The sequence below is a fragment of the Camelus bactrianus genome, chromosome 13, assembly GCF_048773025.1.
Source record: "Camelus bactrianus isolate YW-2024 breed Bactrian camel chromosome 13, ASM4877302v1, whole genome shotgun sequence".
Lineage (NCBI taxonomy): Eukaryota > Metazoa > Chordata > Mammalia > Artiodactyla > Camelidae > Camelus > Camelus bactrianus.
In genome coordinates this window covers 38,087,217-38,106,005 of record NC_133551.1, presented here as the reverse complement: position 1 = coordinate 38,106,005, position 18,789 = coordinate 38,087,217, and the positions used below count along the sequence as shown (strand labels likewise).

The 18,789-nt window shown below is 44.0% G+C and overlaps 1 protein-coding gene across 6 annotated transcripts in view; it reads right to left on the bottom strand.

Annotated features, from left to right (window-relative positions):
- The window catches only part of DAB1 (DAB adaptor protein 1), a 403,254-nt gene that overhangs the window by 13,802 nt on the left and 370,663 nt on the right, over positions 1–18,789 (bottom strand). Inside the window, exon 17 of one of the 6 annotated variants that reach the window (XM_010958368.3) lies at positions 1,923–7,760. The exons of 3 other annotated variants lie outside the window; for them this stretch is intronic. Coding sequence is in view for 1 of the 3 variants with exons in the window: in XM_010958372.3 (XP_010956674.1) it covers positions 7,716–7,760 (45 nt within the window). In the remaining 2 variants the exon portion in view is untranslated. Of the gene's footprint in view, positions 1–1,922; positions 7,761–18,789 lie in introns of those variants that run through there. 2 more of the 6 variants (XM_010958371.3, XM_010958372.3) reach the window with 2 other exon arrangements.

Genomic DNA, 18,789 nt, shown 5'->3' with positions numbered 1-18,789 from the left:
CTATTGTTTCAGATCGATGTTCTTCATCCTGTGAAGGAAATCCTCTAATTCTAGTTTCCAATGTTTTTCTTGAAGAGGATAACGAATTTTATCAGATGTCTTTCCAGCATCCACTAAGATGAGACAGTCTCTCTTGATCTACTCATTGCATTCCAAGAATCAACTTTATTTGGTCCTGGTTTACAGCTCTGTTTAATTTACTAATATTTAATTTAGGGATTTTTCTGATTATTCATTAGAAAGATTAGGCTATAACTTGTATGACTTTTCTATGTTTTATTATTCTAGCTTTGAAATATGAGTTGAGAAACTGTTTTTTCTGTTATTCAATAGCTTAAATAGTACATCATTTTCTCTCTTAATTTACAGCCACCCTGGGCACACCACATTCATTGGCCCTGCCAGTTCTGCTACAGCTTTTGCCTCTACTGCCACTGACTCATGACTCATTTCTTAAGACCCAACTCAACCATCAGAGCTTCTGTATAGCCTTCCCCCACCAATCCCATAGTATTAGCTTGTGCCTTTATTTCAGCACTAATCCTACTATAATTCATTCATCTATTAACCTCTTTTCCCAATAGAATTTGTAGTTCTTGAAGTGGGGATAGTCATGTATGCATCTTAAAAAAAATTCTGTATCTCCAGTGCTTATCACAGGACCTGGCACATAGCATTGCTTAATAACTCTGCTACATGAGTAACAGTAATCCATGATACATCTTTGCTTTAAACTTTGCCACTGAAAACATTTCACAGGGATATGTGTATGCTTCCTTGCCTTCCTCTGACAGTAAGACAGAGGTAATCATTACCCATTGGCATGACCCACACTTTGTAGAGTGACTGTGCTCGGCTTACTGATGTGAAAGGATAAAATAAAAGAAGTACAAAAACAAACAGCTATCATCTTCCTTTGGTGTTAATGACAGGTAACGTTCTAGGTATGAAATTATCACAGTTATGTCTCAGAACAGACTTTTGAGGCAGATATTATTGTCTCCATTTTACATGTGAGTGAATTGAGTGTTAGAGCTTAAGTGACTTGTCTCAGGTCAAAAAACTAGAGTCATGGATCCAGAACCTACATCAAGCTCTGAATTCAGAGTCCACCATCTGGAAGCTGCTTTACATCGACTCACTGGTAAAGATGGTGTGCTCCACTTTGGTGAAGAAGAGAGACAAATGATGAGCAAAAAGTGAGGATCTGGTCAAATACTCCACTTCCCAGGTTCTGCCTAAATTTAGGGCACAATAGGAAGAAAGAAAACTACTGAGTATCCAGTTGCTTGACTTTGGCGTCATTTTTCTGTCTCCTGATGAACGTGGACTGTCGGCTAAGTTTTATTCTAAAAGAATAAACATGGATGGTGTGATCACTGACCACCTTTCTTTTACGTCTTTTACCTCCCATGAAAGTCTGAAAGGGCACAAGACAGGTCAGAAGAAACAACTTCCCTTTAATAACTAAGTTCCTAGATTCTTGAGCTCATGGCCCTGAAATGTGACAATTTCAAATCTGAAATTACAATCTGAAATTGAGATTTCAATTACAATCTGAAATGCGGCAGATTTCAGGGTGTCCAGCACCTCCAAAGGGGAGGCATGGTCGACTTGCTAAAAGTACAGTAGGAAAAAGGACAGTCTTAACATTCTGCTGTTGTCAACCCTGATCACTACTTATTCCCCTCCAACCATTCCTGCCAGTTCCCAGCTCCAGGCTGTGACCCTCGCGTGAGTGACGGAAGTGGCGAGAGGTTGCTCAGAAGATTAAAGACCCAAGTCACCAGAGACTGCCATCAAACAGGAACATTTAGGCATTTTCCACCTGGCAGTCATTAATATTCTTCAGCAAAGGATGAACAGAAAAACCTGTTCAAAAAGGTTCCCTCTTCAGATCTCTGTACCTTGGAGATAAAATGAATGTGAGGGTTTTGTTTTGAAATTAAATATTCATTGGATCACGTTAGAGTTATTACTGTTCTTGAGAATAAAATGAGACTTTTTTCCTTTAAAAAAAAATCTAGTCATTTTACTGAAGGATCAATTTCTGTACTAAGTCAGCCAGGGTACTGTTGGGTGGGATTTTTCTAATATAATAGACATTACTTGGAATTGAATAAAGAAAGACTCAAAGTATTTTACGGAACGTGTGGGAGCAATTTGACATCACAGAAACCATGCAGACAGAAGCAACTGTGGAACAGAGGAAACAGACTTGGAGGTTGGACCCTGGGAGCTATGACAACCTCTGGGTGAGATCGTGGGCTCTGTTAACTGATGGCTGTTTCGTAACATCTCTGAGTGTCATTTTCCTAAGCTGTAAAATGGGGAGCATATTTCTCTTCTCTCAGGGTTTGTGTAAAAACTTGGAAATGATACCTTAAAAATGAGTGGCACAGAGAGTAGGAACAGCCCAAGATTGCCAGCTATTATTCGTATTTTAACATAAATACTGAGCACTGGTCACTAACTGGCTTGAAATTCATTTACATCTGTTTACCTTTTTTTTTTTTTTAATCTTTCAGGCACCAGCACCATTGTTCACAACTCACTTGAATTTAAACATCTTCTAAAAGGTTTCACAAAGCTTTGAAGGTTGATTTCCATGAAACCTGTTTTTATCCTAGGCGTTTTTCCTAGTGTCATTCTGAATAAAACAAAAAACATTTACTGTCAAAACAACAAGGGTTTGCTCTCAAGCACAAAAATGAAAGCAGATACGTCTGCCTGATTTATTTTGGCATTAGCCTAGCAGTTAAATAGGACACCTTTTAATCTGTCACTTCTTTAAGATTCATTTAGTTTGGAAAAGTAAAGCACCAGCGCTCAGTTTCAGCTGAACTTGAACTAGTTGGGCCAAGAGGTGTATTCTTTACCCCGCTAACAAACACTCTTTCAGAAGTGCCAGTTAAAGAAGAAACTACGAATTTAGCAACAGACTTAAGATACTAACATCCAAAGTGCTTAATTTTTAAAAATTAAAAAAAAGTTTACTTTACACTGAGCAACTTAGAAATCTAACTTATTACCAAAGATCAACTAGAGGTCTGGGAAGAGATATAGGAGGTCAGGGTTTTCACCAAGGCTATGTAGAACCACTTAAAAGAGTGAATATCCAGTTTTAAAAAAAATTAAAATCAACTATGAGTAAAGAGACTAAAAATTCAAACCTTAACTCTACCATCCACTAGCTGAGGAAGTTATTTGATCTCCCCAAGTCTCAGTTTCTTCATGTATAAATTGGGGATAATATCTAATATTGAGAAGATTAACTGAGGCAAGGGGCACAGGCATGGAGCATCGCACGGCACAGGTCAGCTGCTCAACAAGAATGCGGCACTGCTGTTCAGAAACGCCTCTGTCACTTGCTAACAGTTCAGCCCAGGAGTGAGCACTGCTTGCTGAATGAAAGCCGATTCTTCTATCCAGTCCTAATTTATTTTGCTGGAATCTGAGCCCTTTCTCTCATTATCTCAGAGTTGGAGGTAACACCTGTTTAATACTTTCTGTTTAATGAGGCCAGACTGAGGGCATGGGTTTCTATAACCATTAACATAACCATTCTTAAAACACAGGTGTTTTTTTGGCATGTCAATGACCTAATCATAATCTGTAATCTGGCTGATTACTGGATCAACAAACCGATCTAATAACAAGAGGAGATAAAAATCACACACACATACACACACACATATCCATATAAATACACACAGATTCATACAAATACACACATAAATATACACACACACACACATTTTTTTTCCTGTTCTTCAACACATAGAAAAGTCAAGGTCCAGCTCCAGACCGCTTTTCAAGTTTTTTGGCATGGAGTGTGTGGGGAACGTGAAGATGAATGCTTCCTTCTTTGGATCCATTAAAGCAGACGATCTTGAACTATGGGGCAAACTCTTTGAGAGTCCAGGTTAATCTTGATCTTCCAACCAAGAGTTTAGCAGGTCTATTGTTTGTTTTGGTTTTTTTTTTTTTTTTTTTTTTTTTTGAGACCCCAAATCCATAGGGTGAGTCCTGGGATCTTTTCTAACTTTTGCAAGTCCTAGGTTAAACATGGTCCGAACACAACACCTACACAGGGTGTGCTCTTCCTGACAACATCTTCCTCATTCTTCACTGTGGCTGAATTTCCAAGCGTAGCCAGGACCTGAATGGACCTGAGGACAAACTGCTCTACCTCCTCAGTGAAGCGGGGAAAACAGAGGCCTTCGCCTGGCCTGATGGAAGCTTCGAGGGAAGCCATTTCTTCTAATCTTTCACCTGAGTATCCAGTAGAAGCATGTGGAATAAAACCAGGTAAGCTGTTGTTCTCAAACATGTTTATTGTAACAGTTTTACATGGCGTGTTACAGAAATTAATGGAAAATTTCTAAAAATTTTGCTGTTCTGTTGAATGCATTGTACATAAAGTTAAAAATAATGTGTCCAATATATGTTAACAAACTGTCATCTGAGGTAAAGTTAAAGTAGGTCTAGAAATGTCCTGCAACAGTCATTTTCTCTTTCTCATCTTTATTAAAAAAATATGTGTCAGAACGCAGAAATTGAAATGAACCAAACCCAGAGAGTAAACTTTTTTTTTTTTTTTTAAAAGAAGGTGCCCGGTACATGACAGGATGGGATTTCCGTAGACACTGGGATGAGCACGGATTATCAAAAAAGTCTTGCGGCGTGTAAAGATCGGAGCGCTATGGGGAATGGGGACAGAACGACGGGTGGTGTTTCCCTGGTTTCAAAATTTAAAGTGACAAATTTCGTGCTAGTGAAGGATGAGGAATTAACAGTTGTACACGTGGATTTTCTATCGATCTAACTGGAACTGGGCAGACTCCCCACACAGCCTTTCGGTATTGGCACCTCAGCTCTTATTGGAAATTTCACTGCATTCCTGGGATGGGATATGGTGGTTCTGAGCTCAGCAAACAGCGCATATCAAACAGCATAATTCTGCCAATGATAACGAGGATGGCAGTTTAAAATCTTGACTTTATTACCCTCACTTTAATGCATCACATGGGCCATCCTCTTTAAGTCTGGAGCCAGGAATATTTTCAACCACATTCAATCAGTGATGAAAAGTGCCCTGGGGTGTCACTTTCTGCTATGAAATTAGCTCCAGACGGTGTCCCTGAAGCAGCGACATCAGGCAGGGTTCCCTTTGAACGTGTCAGAAGCAACCCACAGACTCAGTAAGAGGGTGTGATACTGCGGGATGGACTCAAGACAGCTGAATCGAGGGAGAAGATAGCACCACTGGTTTAGAGTCAGAATCACAGACAACAGAACAATCCAAGTCATCTCCCCACGGGAACCACCTCTCTTATCAAATCCCCAGAAAGCACAAGGGAACAGGTTTTAGGACCACGCTCGTGGTTATCACAGCTTTCCCATTTTCCCCTTCATGTGGAAGGATTATTGACTCATAAAAGGTACGCACATTCCTGGAGAAATCTTGTCGACCAACATGTGACATTGATGGAGGAAGGGAAATGGCCCTTTTCACCTTTCTGGTTCTTCAGACCTTCCATATCAGGGTGACACTTACATATATTTCTGTAATAGACATTTTCCAAGTTTATGCAACTGAAAACAATTTAGATTCCAGTGACCTGACAGTGTAAAATCTGGGCTTGTCAAAAAGGAATAACCACCATGACATATCCTTTTTTTTTCTTTCCGAACAAGTAGACCACCTTCCAAATCATTTTCGTTTCTACTGATGTAAAGAATCAAAGGACACAGGCCTATTTAAGTCAATCAGATCAAGGTTAATGCAAATTTTCAAATTTTAAAACCAAGTATAAATAATTACCATCCCCAAATCAAATTAATCACATGATTCTTTAAAGTTTTCTTCTTAGTGTTAAACCACTAAATTCAACATACTGTAACTGCATAGGAACATCAGGAAAACACATTTGACCTGTAGAACAATTCTCTGTAGGGCAAAAATATATAGATTCTTTATGAAAATCATGTGCTGAACATACGAACCAAACACTGCACTTCTTGTCTTGTAAATGTAAAAAAAAAAAAGGGACTTTAAATTCTTCTGCTTCACATACAAACAGTCCTGTGATTTCTATGGGGGTCACTGGGCATGGAGAGGTGGGAGGGAGTTTGGGGCTCTGAAGAGCAGGCCTTCAGAGCATGGGCTGTCTCTTTCTTGTTTTACGCAGAGGGCGGGGACTCTTGTGGAAAGGCTAGATTAGGTGACGGAGTCACATGCTCCCTCCTGTTCACTAGCTGCTGATTGGCCACCTGCTCCTGCCAGCTGTGCCTGAACTCCAGCTTCCTACCATATGCTCCAGAGTAACACCTGAAAAGTGAGCCCCATCCATCAAGTTCGTCACATCTTGCACTCAATCTGCTACCTTCTCTACAGTGTGATGGCATCATTAAAAAGCATTTTCATTAACATTCATATTTACAAAAAAAAAAAAACAAACCCAAACTGGCAAATTTTTTTTTTTCATGAGAACTCCTTAAAGCCATTTCCCTTAAATATTTAAAGAGTTTAATGGTCGGGTTTTTTTTTTTTCAAGTTATAAAATAAAAATCCCATTTGAATTTTCTGATGTACAAAAAGAGACAGAGATGAACCATCGTGACCATGGAATCAGTTTGTTATTCGGAATATTCATGTCACCATTGTTCCATGTAGAAAGTCATTTTTTTTTAAGATCCAAAACCGCATTACCAGGACTGTCCCCGAATTATTTGGCAAATGACTTTTCTTTGAAAATGGCACGTGGAGAAGACACTTGTCTGCATAGCGTCACAGCAGCACGATATCGGAAAAAATAAAAAATATTTTTTAATTGTACTTAAGAGTTTAGAGCTTCTGAGGAAATCAGATGCATTTTTTTATCCTTCTCATCAATGGGATTCAATGTCCTTTCTTACTCACAGAGTGAAGGTTAAACCGAAAGCCGTCCGTCTTCACCAGGGTTTAGAATAGCTGAAGGGTTGTTTTGGCAACATTTATGATCAAGAAGAATCATCAACCACTTATTTGTCTTGTGATTTCAAGTTAATTCATTTCATATGAGGCTTTTTCCTTTCCAGTTAGATTTCTTCATCAACATCGAAAAAAAAAAGTCAAAAGCAATACAAAAATTTGTACACCCATTCATCTTCAAACATGACAAAGAAAGGAAAGGGGGCAACTGGCAGACCAGGCTGTGTGGAGTGATGGAAACACACCATCCCACGTGGAAAGGCATATGGATGATGAGACCGTGGTGACGGAGGGCCTCTTGCTTTTTGCCTAAGTGACATCGGTGCCAACCCTGATGTCACTCTCTGAGGCCCGTCACTCCAAACTCGATGTCTTTACACTGGTCAACAGGTGGAAGAATAAAAAGAGAATTACGGATTCACAGACGGGGTCCTCTTAAACCCACACTAGGAGAGCTTAGGGTATTTGTCGGGTAAGCGTCGGCTTGATTGGTGATTTAACGTTGGATATGACTTTGTTTTATACTTTTGTGTGTTTGTGTTTGTTTCTGTATTTGTGCTGCCAGAGATATCTACCATAGGTTGCCAAAAACTCTTAGTTCCCTCTTCCAAACGAGTTCCGTGGGGACCATCGTGAATTTCTTTGTGGGGTGAGGTGAGGTGAAAGGACACATGAGAGCCTGTCGCGATGCTGATTTCCATGCCAGTCCTGAAGCACCCGCCACAAGCCCGCAGGGGTGCTATTCCTTAGGTCTGTGGATCTGCGCATAGAGAGGCTCCAGCTCCTGGGGACAGAGGGACAAAGTGAGACCCGCTCTTCTCCAGACAGGGTTTCCTGAGACAACAAGGGAAGGAGGGTTTGGGGTTACAACAGAAAGATGACAGCTGATGATGAATGACCTTAGGTGGCTTGGGGATTCTTCAGTCATGGTGCATATGATTTTGGCAAGTTTTTTTTTTTTTTAATCATTGAGAAGAACTACTCACCCAGTTTTAACTCTGGCTTTCAAGTTGAGCCTGATCGCCCTGTTAGGGACACAGCAGCGTCTAGTAGAGAGAGCTGGACAAGCTGTGTGATGTGGACAAAATACTTACACTTTCTGAGCCTCAGCTTCCCCAACCATGAAATGGGAATAACACTGTTTACCCAACAGGGTTCTTAAGAGAGTAAGAGAGAATATATATATATATAGCCTCTCGCACAGTGCTTGGCAGAATTAGGTCTTCAGAACATGGTGACACCTATCGTGAGTCAAGTGAGCTTTTTTCCAGCAGTTTTACAAACACCCACGTGAGACTGCTGAAATTCCATGTCAGATTGCTCTTTGGTTCCTACAAGCAGTGATGACGGGGCACTCGTTAGAGCAAGAGAAATAGAAATTGTGCCACAAGCTCTTAGTTACCGGCTTCTGGGACTTGTTTCCATTCTCTCTGCTGTTTCAGATTTGGCCTGTCATTTGCCTGCACCCGCAGGGCTGTCCTAAGACATACACAAGGATTTTCACAACACATCAGCAAACCGTCAATCCACATGCAGATGGGAAATGGTGTCTGGCCTTGCTGAAATCACTGCAGACCGCAGTTCATGTTGAAATGGCCCAGGGCGCACTAACAGATCAGGTCAATGCTCTGGCCTTCAGTGTGCACAGGCCCTTCTGTTAAAACTGACTTTCACGCTGTCACTCTTGAATGTTTGTACCAGAATTAAACAGACACTGACATCTTAATTCTGCTATATTTTATATATTAGCCTGCCTCCTGCCACGTGAGTGTAAGTCCTTCTTAACTGCCTTCCTTGAACCAACAGATCGAACTGGCACGCTCTAGCCCCTACTACACGCTGGGCACCATGCGAGGTATCTTCAAGCACACTGTCTCTTGAACACGTCACAACAGCCTTGTAAGGCAGATGTTTTATCTCTTTTGCAAATGAGAAACCAAGCACAGAGAAGTTAAGTAATTTGTCCATGGTCACACAGCTAGTAAGTTGAGGACACGAGATCTAAAAGTAAGGTCCAGTGCTTTTTCTCGTCTATTACAACAGCCACCATTAAAAAACAACAACAAAAAAACCCCCACTCAAAACCAACCTTTCAATCTATGGTGTTGTAGAGTGTTTTGGAATTTATAAAGCATCCTCATGTCTTTTTTTCTCTAACAGTCCTGAGAGTGGCTTTTATTCTTTCTACCTTTGTTTTGTAGACAAAACCTAAAAGTCAAAGAGGTTGTATGATCTCAAAGTCACTGTACTGTCTCTCATGGACTTAGTATATCACATTGCTTGCTTTTATTGGAAAGTGGGGGTGGACCAGATGGTAATTTTGTCCAGGCCCATCATTTTATAGATGAAGTATGTGAAGTCCAGGGAGGAGAGTTTCTGTTTCCCCAGAGTCACACGGTTACTTAGTAACCGTGCCGGGAAGAGAATCCGGGGTTCCTGTGGTCAGGTGCAGGATGTTTTCTTCTAGAACTCATCATCTCTGTGTTCTGCCAGGAAGAAGGAGCGTCTTACCCTTTGAGGCACCCGATTCTGTACTGTAACAGGTCGCCAATTTGCCCCTTCATGCTTTCCACCCATGGGACTCCACACTGCCCTTGGAAACGTAAAGAATCAATGTAACCCTTCTTCCAAATGTCAGGTGACAGCAAGAATGGAAGTGCTCTCTTCTAAACTGCTTCTGAGTTACCACTACCCGTTCGTCTGCCATTTGACCTATGTGGACCTAGCACACGAAGTGCTCAAGGAAGGTTTGTTGAATAAATGAATAAGACAGTTTCTCCTTCTTCCACCGTTCTGATCCCTCTGTCCTAAACACACTCTCCCTTGGCTTTATTCTCTTAAAATCGAACCGTGCAAAATCAATAGCAAGATGATTCATTAAGCACCTCATCTGTTCTCTGCCAGTGTCTTGAAATGTTTCAAATACCTGTTGTAAGGCTAAACAGGGAATTTTCTGTGTGCCTGTGTCCTGGGGGTGAGGTGGGTGGAGCAAACGGAAGGCGGTCAATGGTGAAGCCAACTACTAGGAACCACCATCTCCTTCCACCTACACTGGGAGACAAGGATGCACCTTCATCTTTCCTGGGTAAACTTGCTTAGCCTACTCTGCTTTTCGGATGCCCTAAGAAGTCAGGCTGCCTTGATCTTACCCCACCATTTGCTCTATTCTAATTTTGGAACCTAATTTATTCAACTGAGAATGACACCTAAAAACAGAAGAAGACAGCAAGCTCAGACAGGGTAATTAATGCCACACTGCATTAACTTTCTGCAGCTGAGATAAATATTCACCCATCTCCCGCTTGCCGGAATTTAGCTTCAAATACCCATCACAACAGCGGTAACGACTGCAGTCAACTCTCAATTATCCCCACTAATGAAGGGAAGCAGTGGCGTGGAAAACCCCCAGCAGCAGATAATCCCGAAGTCTGACACTGTGATGCGCTGTACGTTTCGGCAATAGCTTTACCTTCCTTGTTACAGAGTCTTAGACTGTCAGAGCTGGAGGGGAGCTAAGAAATCATCTGATCCAGAAGCTTCTGACCTGACTTCTGGCAAGGTCACCAAGGGGTCTGCAGGCGATTTTCGATATTCCAAAAAGCTTAAATGGCATCACATGTTAGCATAGCACACCGTTGATATTTCTGTTTTTTTCTTCTGTCAGATTTGACCACATCTCTGCCCTGATTCAAATCTTTCAAAGGCTCCTCGCTACCCACAGGGTAAGGTCAAAGCTCCCTCGCTGGGCACATGAGACCGATCAGTCTCATAGTCCATTAGCGCTAATAAATGTCCCTTGCAGACCATGAATCAAAACTCACCCTTCAGTCACATATATCGTGCTTAAAAAAAATTCTTTATGCCTCTGTCAGAATGATCTTTCTGCAATGGATTTGGTCATGCCAGTTTCCAAACCTCCTGACTCCCTATTCCCCTAAGGATAAGCAGACCCCACAGGGTGGTCCACGGGGCCCCTCCCCATTCAGCTTCATCTACTTCCTCTCTCTCCTGTGCGCAGCTTCCGAACTGGACTTCTGGTTGCCCAGACATGATGGGCTTTTTCCCATCTTTGAGACTCTGCTCAGACAGTTCCTCCTGCCTTCAGGACCACTCTTTGTCCTGCCCCGGGGGTTCACACTTTCAGAACCAGCCCACATAGAAGGGCTTCCTGGACCGTGCAGGTGATTTAAACCATCCTGCTCCTGGACTCCTGCCGTGCCCGGTGGAGACTCTGTCTACAATGACACCATGTCATTTTCTAGTACCTTCCACACAGGGGTCTCCACTGCACCTTTCACGCCAGTCTCCTAAATTCTGAGCCAGAGCTTGGAACCCGGGAGGCGCACCCACCACCAACATGGAACATGAGGACGGGAGTGAGTCAGTGAAGAGTGCTTCTCTTAATGGGAGCTGGCAAATGCTTACGAACTTTCAGCTCATTTGCGAATCTGACACGTTAATCATCTTCATTTGTAGAGGACAACAAAGCAGAAAGAAACCATACAGTAAAAATGAGAACCAATCAGCCCTCCACCCTCTGACTTAAGCTGGATATCCTGTTTTCTGGGAGGTGCAGTGGAAGAGTACAAACACACGGGTGGGATTCCTACTGCCAACTTCTGGCAGCCAAAGGCCACCGCGAACACACTAGCACTTGAATTCCAGTTGGGTTTATCACTGATGACAATGAGGGGGGTGATGGGAAAGCCTGGAAGAGCTTGTTAGAAAAGGCTTAGTATAGGATCAGGCTTACATGAGACGTATAGAGGGGGGTCAGGAAAGTAAGGCTCCTCTCTGGGTTGGATGCTTTCAGAAAGTGGGAATATGATTATCTCAGTAATTCTTATCCAGAAAGCAGGAAGACTGGAGCAAGGCTAAAGCCAGGAGAGAACGTTTGGTCATATTTGGAACGTGGACAATGCGCAAGTGTGCCTGTGCTCAGCCACAGCTACTGAGTGGTCTGGACCCACCCCGGGCACAGAGGGCCTCGTCCGATGCTGACGTCCTGTGAATCTGTTCACGTTCCGCAGCTTTTGGCTGTCAGGCTGCTATTCTCTTTCTCACTGTTCCCTACTTTGTAACCTTAAAACTCCATGCAGGTTATTTAAGCTTTCTGAGTACCAGCTTTCTCATCTGTAAAATGAGGCTAGAAACCCTCTCTGGGGGAGATGTGGTGAGGATTGAAGGAGAATATACACATCACTGGACTGGCACAGAGCCTGGCACGGGGAAGCACTCCCGAACCGGCGAGGTCCCTTGTGTCCGGGCGCGTGGCTCTGCCCTTCCTTTACAGAAGATGGTCTGAGGCCTCATAATCACCTGTCAGCGGCTTTCCAAACTGCATCGCCTTCATAGCACATGGGTGCAACTGGCTCTGTGAGGAAACCTAATAACGGCACAGGGTCCACCCCGGGAAACCGTGTGAAAAGAATGTGGGGTTAATCTAAAGGATCTGGTTGCAGGGCTCTGTGGATAACAGAGACTTCCACATGTTTGCAGATGACTTTAAGGACAAAGTGTGAGCTCACGTCGAGAAGCCAAGTGGAATCACAGAATTGGAGTAATAGCTTATGTTCACAGAAATCTTTATAAAGTCTATAAAGGGCTTTCCTACATCACAGACATGGTTTTACTCGGGCATCCCAAAGTCTGTACCCCAGGTATTCCTGTCTCCATTTACAGGGGAGAAGTGAGGCTCCCCAGAGTGTGATGACTGGCCCAAGGTCACTCAGCCAGCACAGGGCAGAGCTGGAATATAATCAAGTTTGTTATTTTTGAACCTTGTTTATTGCAAACGTACAGAGCGTAGCATTTGCCATTTTAATTTTTTAGGTGGACCATTCAGTGACATTCATTACATTCCCAATGATGTGTAGCCATCACCCCTATTTCTACATCTTTCCTCACCCCAAATAGACTCTGTACCCATTAAGCAGTAACTCCCTAGTTCCCCTTCAGCCCAATCCCTAAACTCTTTTCCATCTCTCGGAAGTTACCTATTCTTATTTTTAACTCAATTTCTTTGAGGTGTAACTGACACACAATGAAACACTCCCACACTGAGTGTACAGTTTGATGCACTGTGACAAGTGTACACACCCGTCTACCCCTCCTCGGAGCAATCAAACTCTAGAGCATTTCCTCACCCTGAAAACTTCTCCTGTGTCCTTCTCAGTCAACCCCTCACTGCCTATCTGACTTCCGACACTGGATTTGTTTTCTCAAGAGTTTCGTGTACACGCATCCAGCTCTAAGCCCACTGTCCTCGCCACTGCCATGGGATCCCTTTTGTAGCGTGTCGAAGCCAGAAGGACCCTTCCTCAGTGTGAGACTGCCTTCCCTGTAGGAAGACACAGGGTTCCCCAGACATGAGGGTTGTTTTTCCCAAAGTCCTTGAGAAGCAGTGAGCGCCAGGAGGGCAGCCCAGGGTCTGCACTCCCATTTCTCTTCTTATTCTCTCCCCTCCCCTAACCATCCCCCGTGGTCTGGCTTGCTGTATCACAGCCTATAGTTTCCTATCCCACATTTTAATGAACCCCTTTGGAAAGCCACCTATCCTGTGCTTATGACTTTGCATCCATTTCATTTTTACTGTGTTTGTTTTTGGAAAGCTGGGCCACGTTCAGCAAAGGTTATGTCCAAAACAAACGATGAGCGGGGAGAAGACACAGCATGCTGAGAAGGGTGGGCTCAAGTGTGAGGTCAACACGCCATGCACTCTAGTTGGCTGAGCAAGCCTATCTCTGCCACAGCCTAGGAGCCAGGGGTGAGGGCCACGCCAAGGGTCAGACTGCAGCTGGGAGGGGAGCCAAAGCTTGAGTCCCTCAGCATCGACCTGCCTGAGCAGCAACTTCAGCCTCAAGGTCTTTGAGCCCCAACACCCGGATCTAGCTCAGCAGGGTCTTATATTTCCTAGTTTGGTAAAATGAAAAAGGTGGTGGTAACCAGGGAGTGGAAATAAGGCTGAAATAAAGTTCCATCTGAATTCATGAAAAAGGCATGAGTTTTAGACTCACAGAGACCCCAGCCATCCTAATTACCCATATGAACTGAGGCCAGCATTTCACCTGGGCCTCAGTTTCTCCATCTGTACAATGGGGTTTGTAACATCAACATCATGGGACTGAAACAAGTTAGCTCATACAACATGAAGAATTTTAACTCCAGAAATGAGTCTTCCTTTCCCTTTTATTCGAAGGAAAGGGGAGAAACGGAGCTTTCTCACCACTTTCAGCGTGAAAATCTGGCCTTCGGGGTAGGCAAGTCTTCAAAACACAGAATGGATTTAACGATAATTCCTTAGAGATTGAAGTTGTTGCCAAATGCACTCACTTCCTGGGATCGCAGGGTGCTGACGCCCACTTGGTGAACACAGAGATGCACGATCTGAATCCCAGGGGGTCTGCACATGTTCTGATCAATTTTGCATTCCCGTCAATCCTAACAATGATGGGCACATGTTATCTGCTCTGAACACGCACATCATCTTTCCTGACCTTGTTACACAGCAGATGATGGCCCTGAGGTTGGTGACAACAGTTCTCTGCCATAAGCAGGAGGCCCTGTCCTGAGTAGGCTCCTGGTGACCAAGAGTGGGTCCTGGATCTCATGCAGATAGTCATGCTATCTCATGCAGAAGTCGGCGTATTTAAGGCACTTCCGTCCTTTGCTTCGTCAGCTGGGGGTAAGGACAGCCTGGGAGAGGGGTGCTGTCAGAGGGTCTTGTGTGAGGACTGGGTATTCCATGCTCTAGTGGGTGATCTGGGCAAGTTAGAAGGTCCTAGAATGTAAGAGCTAGAAGGGCTTGCGGGAGTTGCTTTACAGACGAGAAGACCAAAGGCCAGAAACGAAGCCATCTGCCTCCCGTCACACGCAATCAAGCCAATCAGAGGCTGCTAAAGCTCAGACGTCCCGGTCCCAGCTGAGTGTCCTGCAGTTATTTAGTCTAGGGCTTGATTCAAACCCTAGCCCCGTTACAGGTGAATCTTGTGATTTCTACAAGTCGTTAACCTCCACCTTACCCATCACAGTTGTGAAACAGGAATAAAAACACTTAAGAGTGTTCCCCTGAGGACTGAGCTAGGTGATGCTTACAAAAGTGCTATACACATGCTGGTAACCTTAAAATTTATTTTATTAGGGCTGGTAAATGCAAGGCTGCTTGTATTAGCTTCTGCAGAGTGATTCCAGAAACTGAGTGTGATCACAATCAGAGGTCAGCCAGGGCCAGCCCACTGGCCAGTTTTGGTGGCTGCCTGTTTTTTGGTAAATAAACTATCACCCAAACTCACCACCCTTTTAAGCATCGTCTTTTGCTGCTTTCCTGTTACAAAAGGAGAGTAGATTAGTTGTGACAAAGACCAGACGGTCCACAAAGCATTCATAGTCACAGAGAGTTTGCTGACCTCCGGTCTAAATGGTCAGTGTCTTGTAGTTGTACCCACTACTCCAGGGGCTTACATCTATGCTGAAATCTCCGTATTTAGTCTTCTGTCCTCCAGAGTCCCGTACCCAGTATTCCACTGGCATCTTTACTTGGAAGTTCATGGACTTGTTAACAAGAACTGGTCCCAAAGTAAACTTGCCTTCTTTTTACTCAAGCTCTGTGTTCCTCAGCACAGGGACTGCCACCACCTAGATCCCCCAGTCAGGGACCTGGAGGTCATCTTAGCTTACACCCTCTTCTTCATCTCCCATTTCCCTTCAGTCTTAACTTCCTCCTGATTCCATCTTTTAACATCCCTCGGCAGCGAGCCCGCCCCGTCAGCCTGGCCGACTGCCCTCAGCCAGCATCTCCTGCCTGGACGGGTTTTGGTCGGAGCTGCCTCTGAGCACCACGCCCATGAGGAGAGATTATTTTCCATTTTTGTGGTTCTTTGAGGCTCTCTCTTGTGCGATTCTATTTTAAAACAGAATAGTAACAATAATGCCAAATACACGTTACTTTCAAAACTTATATAGCACTTTCTTACGCACGACATATATATTTTTAAACTTACGGCATCTTCTGATTCTGGGAGTGTCTGGGGAGGGGGCTGTTCCAATGATCCGTATTCATCATATGTGGGGACGGGGGTCCCAGGATTATCTAAGGTCCTGCTTAAGGTTGCCTTCTTTGGAACAGTAATTCAGACCCAACCAGGTCCCCTGACTCTGAACATTTCTTTTCTTTCTCCCCCAACCCTTTTTTTAAAAAAAATCTCCCTCCCAAAGTATCTGAAGTTCTGCTTTCTTTTCTCTTGAACACTAAAAATTCATCAGGTAATACTTTGCATGTCTTGGGTTCCCACTATGAAGATCAGTATTTTAAAAAAAATGACAGTGACATTACTTCTGGCAAGATCTGTTGTTACTAAGGGAAACAGACCAAACAATTCCCCATTGTTACAGATGCTACTTTGACTTGACAGCTGGGAAAGTCTGATAGGCAGTTTATTTACTTAGCTATTTAACCAAATAAATATTTTCATTTTTCTTTCATGTCCTCAAAAGCTAACATTTTGCCCCGAAAATTGCTCCAGCAACACACCAGTGAAGTATAAATTACCTGCCATTCCCACACCAGCCATTATAATATTATTTGAGGGTTTTTTTTTTTTTGGCCCCTCTTGACCCCGTCTTTTAAAGACACGTGATTCTCCCAGATGGGAGGGTAGTGGGGGGTGGGAAATGAAATAATTGAAGATATTCCCTTTTATTGCTAAAACAGAAATGCTGTTTGGGATTGGCCCTAAAGCGTCCACCTGTGAGGACTGAGGCTGTCTGTTCCGTCTTACTGCAGTGCGATATGGTTTTAACTTATCAACAGATGTCACCCCTACCTACTCAGAACTGTGCGGGTATTTCTAATAAAAAGCAGCTGCAGATAATGGTTGCAAGGGCGATAAGGAGGACGAGACTCCTGCTTTTCAACTGCGTGGAGGCAGAGTGGAAAATAGAGCTATGGCTGGAACCATCCCTGCATAGTATTCTTTTTCCCAACGCCTGGAGAGGCACAAAGAAATTGCAGTCAGTAAATTTCCGGTTGGGTGGATGGGTGAATGGGATGGAGACAGAGAGATGCAACGTGGCTTGTGCAGCTACTGGTGGAGGGGCCCAGAGGCTCATCAGGGCTTTCCTCGTGGGGGTCTTCACGGAAACGTCGGCAAGACTGGCATCAGCCTCTTGGCACGCGACTCCTGACCGGCAACTGCGAAATTGTCAGGCTGAGCTTTCAAAGGCAAAAAATTGCTTCATTGAAGATTATAGCCCAGCCCTCCTTGGGAGCTGGGAGCTACTTCTTAGGATTTACATGTGACTCTAAGATAAGGCTGCTCATTGTTTGAGAAGTCAGAGGTGACCTGGGAGGTCCTAATAGGGGTCATGGTGATTAGGGGAGAGGGCAAACTGGAGAACTAAGAAGTAGGGTTTTTTTCTTCTTTTCCCCCAAAGCTGTTTTGAGGCGTACTGAAAATTAATTACTTACAAATACAAAGTACAAAACAAAACCTCCCAGCCAATGGCCTGAGTCCTTATGGTAGAATTTACTCAACATGAGGACATAAGGGCTGAATGCATAAAATTCAAGGAGTGGCGAACCGCATATGATGGTGGTGGCGGTGGTGCTAATGGCAGCTAACAGCGACTGGCCGCTCTGTGTCTGACACTGTTGCTAAGAGCTCCACCCACATCACCTCACTTAGTCCAAACAACAACCCTATGAGGAGGACACTATTTTTATCCTTATTTTTCCAAATAAGACAGAGAATTATTATGACAGCTCATCAGGGTCACATAGCTAGTAAGTGCCAGTGCCAGATTCGAACTCAGCCTTGCTCCAGAACCCAGATTTTTAAGCTGAGAACCGAGCGCCTGTCTCCATCTGCTATCTCAGTCAACAGAATGGATAAATAAGCCCCTTCTGGCAGGTAAACAAACCAAGATGCAACAGAAAGGATGGTTCTTGCCCCAGATTTCCTGCTATGAAGTAGCTGAGCTAGAACTTAAACTCATGTTCCAAATTCTGAGCTCTTCCCGCCATGACATGCCACATCCATTCACAGCTCAGCCATGGCCTGGGGGTCTACAGATGGAGCAACAAATACGGAACAAGCTGAAGCTACCCCGCACCCCCCCGCCCCAAAACAGTTCAGCTTATATGACTGTCTCCAGCAGAGCAGCCTCATGAAGATGAGGGTGTGACACATCGATCTGCAAGTGCCGTATGTCCCCTTTGTTTTCTAGGAAAACTTCCCAATTTTAGGATGATGCTGGCTGCTATCCTGACGAATGGCTCTGTTCCCACCTCCCCACCCCCAGTTCATGCATCAAATTTTCCAAGGAGCGGTTGAGGATGTGAAAGTTTATAAAACACACGTAAGGGACAGAAAAACCTCTTGGGGAATCTTCCCAAGGCGCCCGCACACCATCTCCAACTTCTGTCGTTCCTGGAGCCCTGATTTGCCTGGTATCGCGAGCTCCCCGAGCAGCTCTGCAAGGCTGGACGCTCAGAGGAGCGCGCGCGTGGCACGATGTGTCCCCGCGGGCTGGGGTACCGAGGCGGAATGCGGCGAGATGTACGGTGCGTGAAGTTCTTTCATCATAAAATCTATTAACAAACTGCACTTTCAAAACACTGTATGAGCTTTCAATAACCGTCAAAATAGCTCACACGTGAACTGCGACCGATTCCGAGGTAGCCTCAGAATCCATTTATGAACGGTGAAAACTATTTACCATTTTAATGGTTCTGACCAGGCTGTTCAGGCCTTAAGAAGGGAGCTCTGTCGGTGCGGCTCTGCCGTCCTACATGGCTACGGAGAACTAGAAAAGTA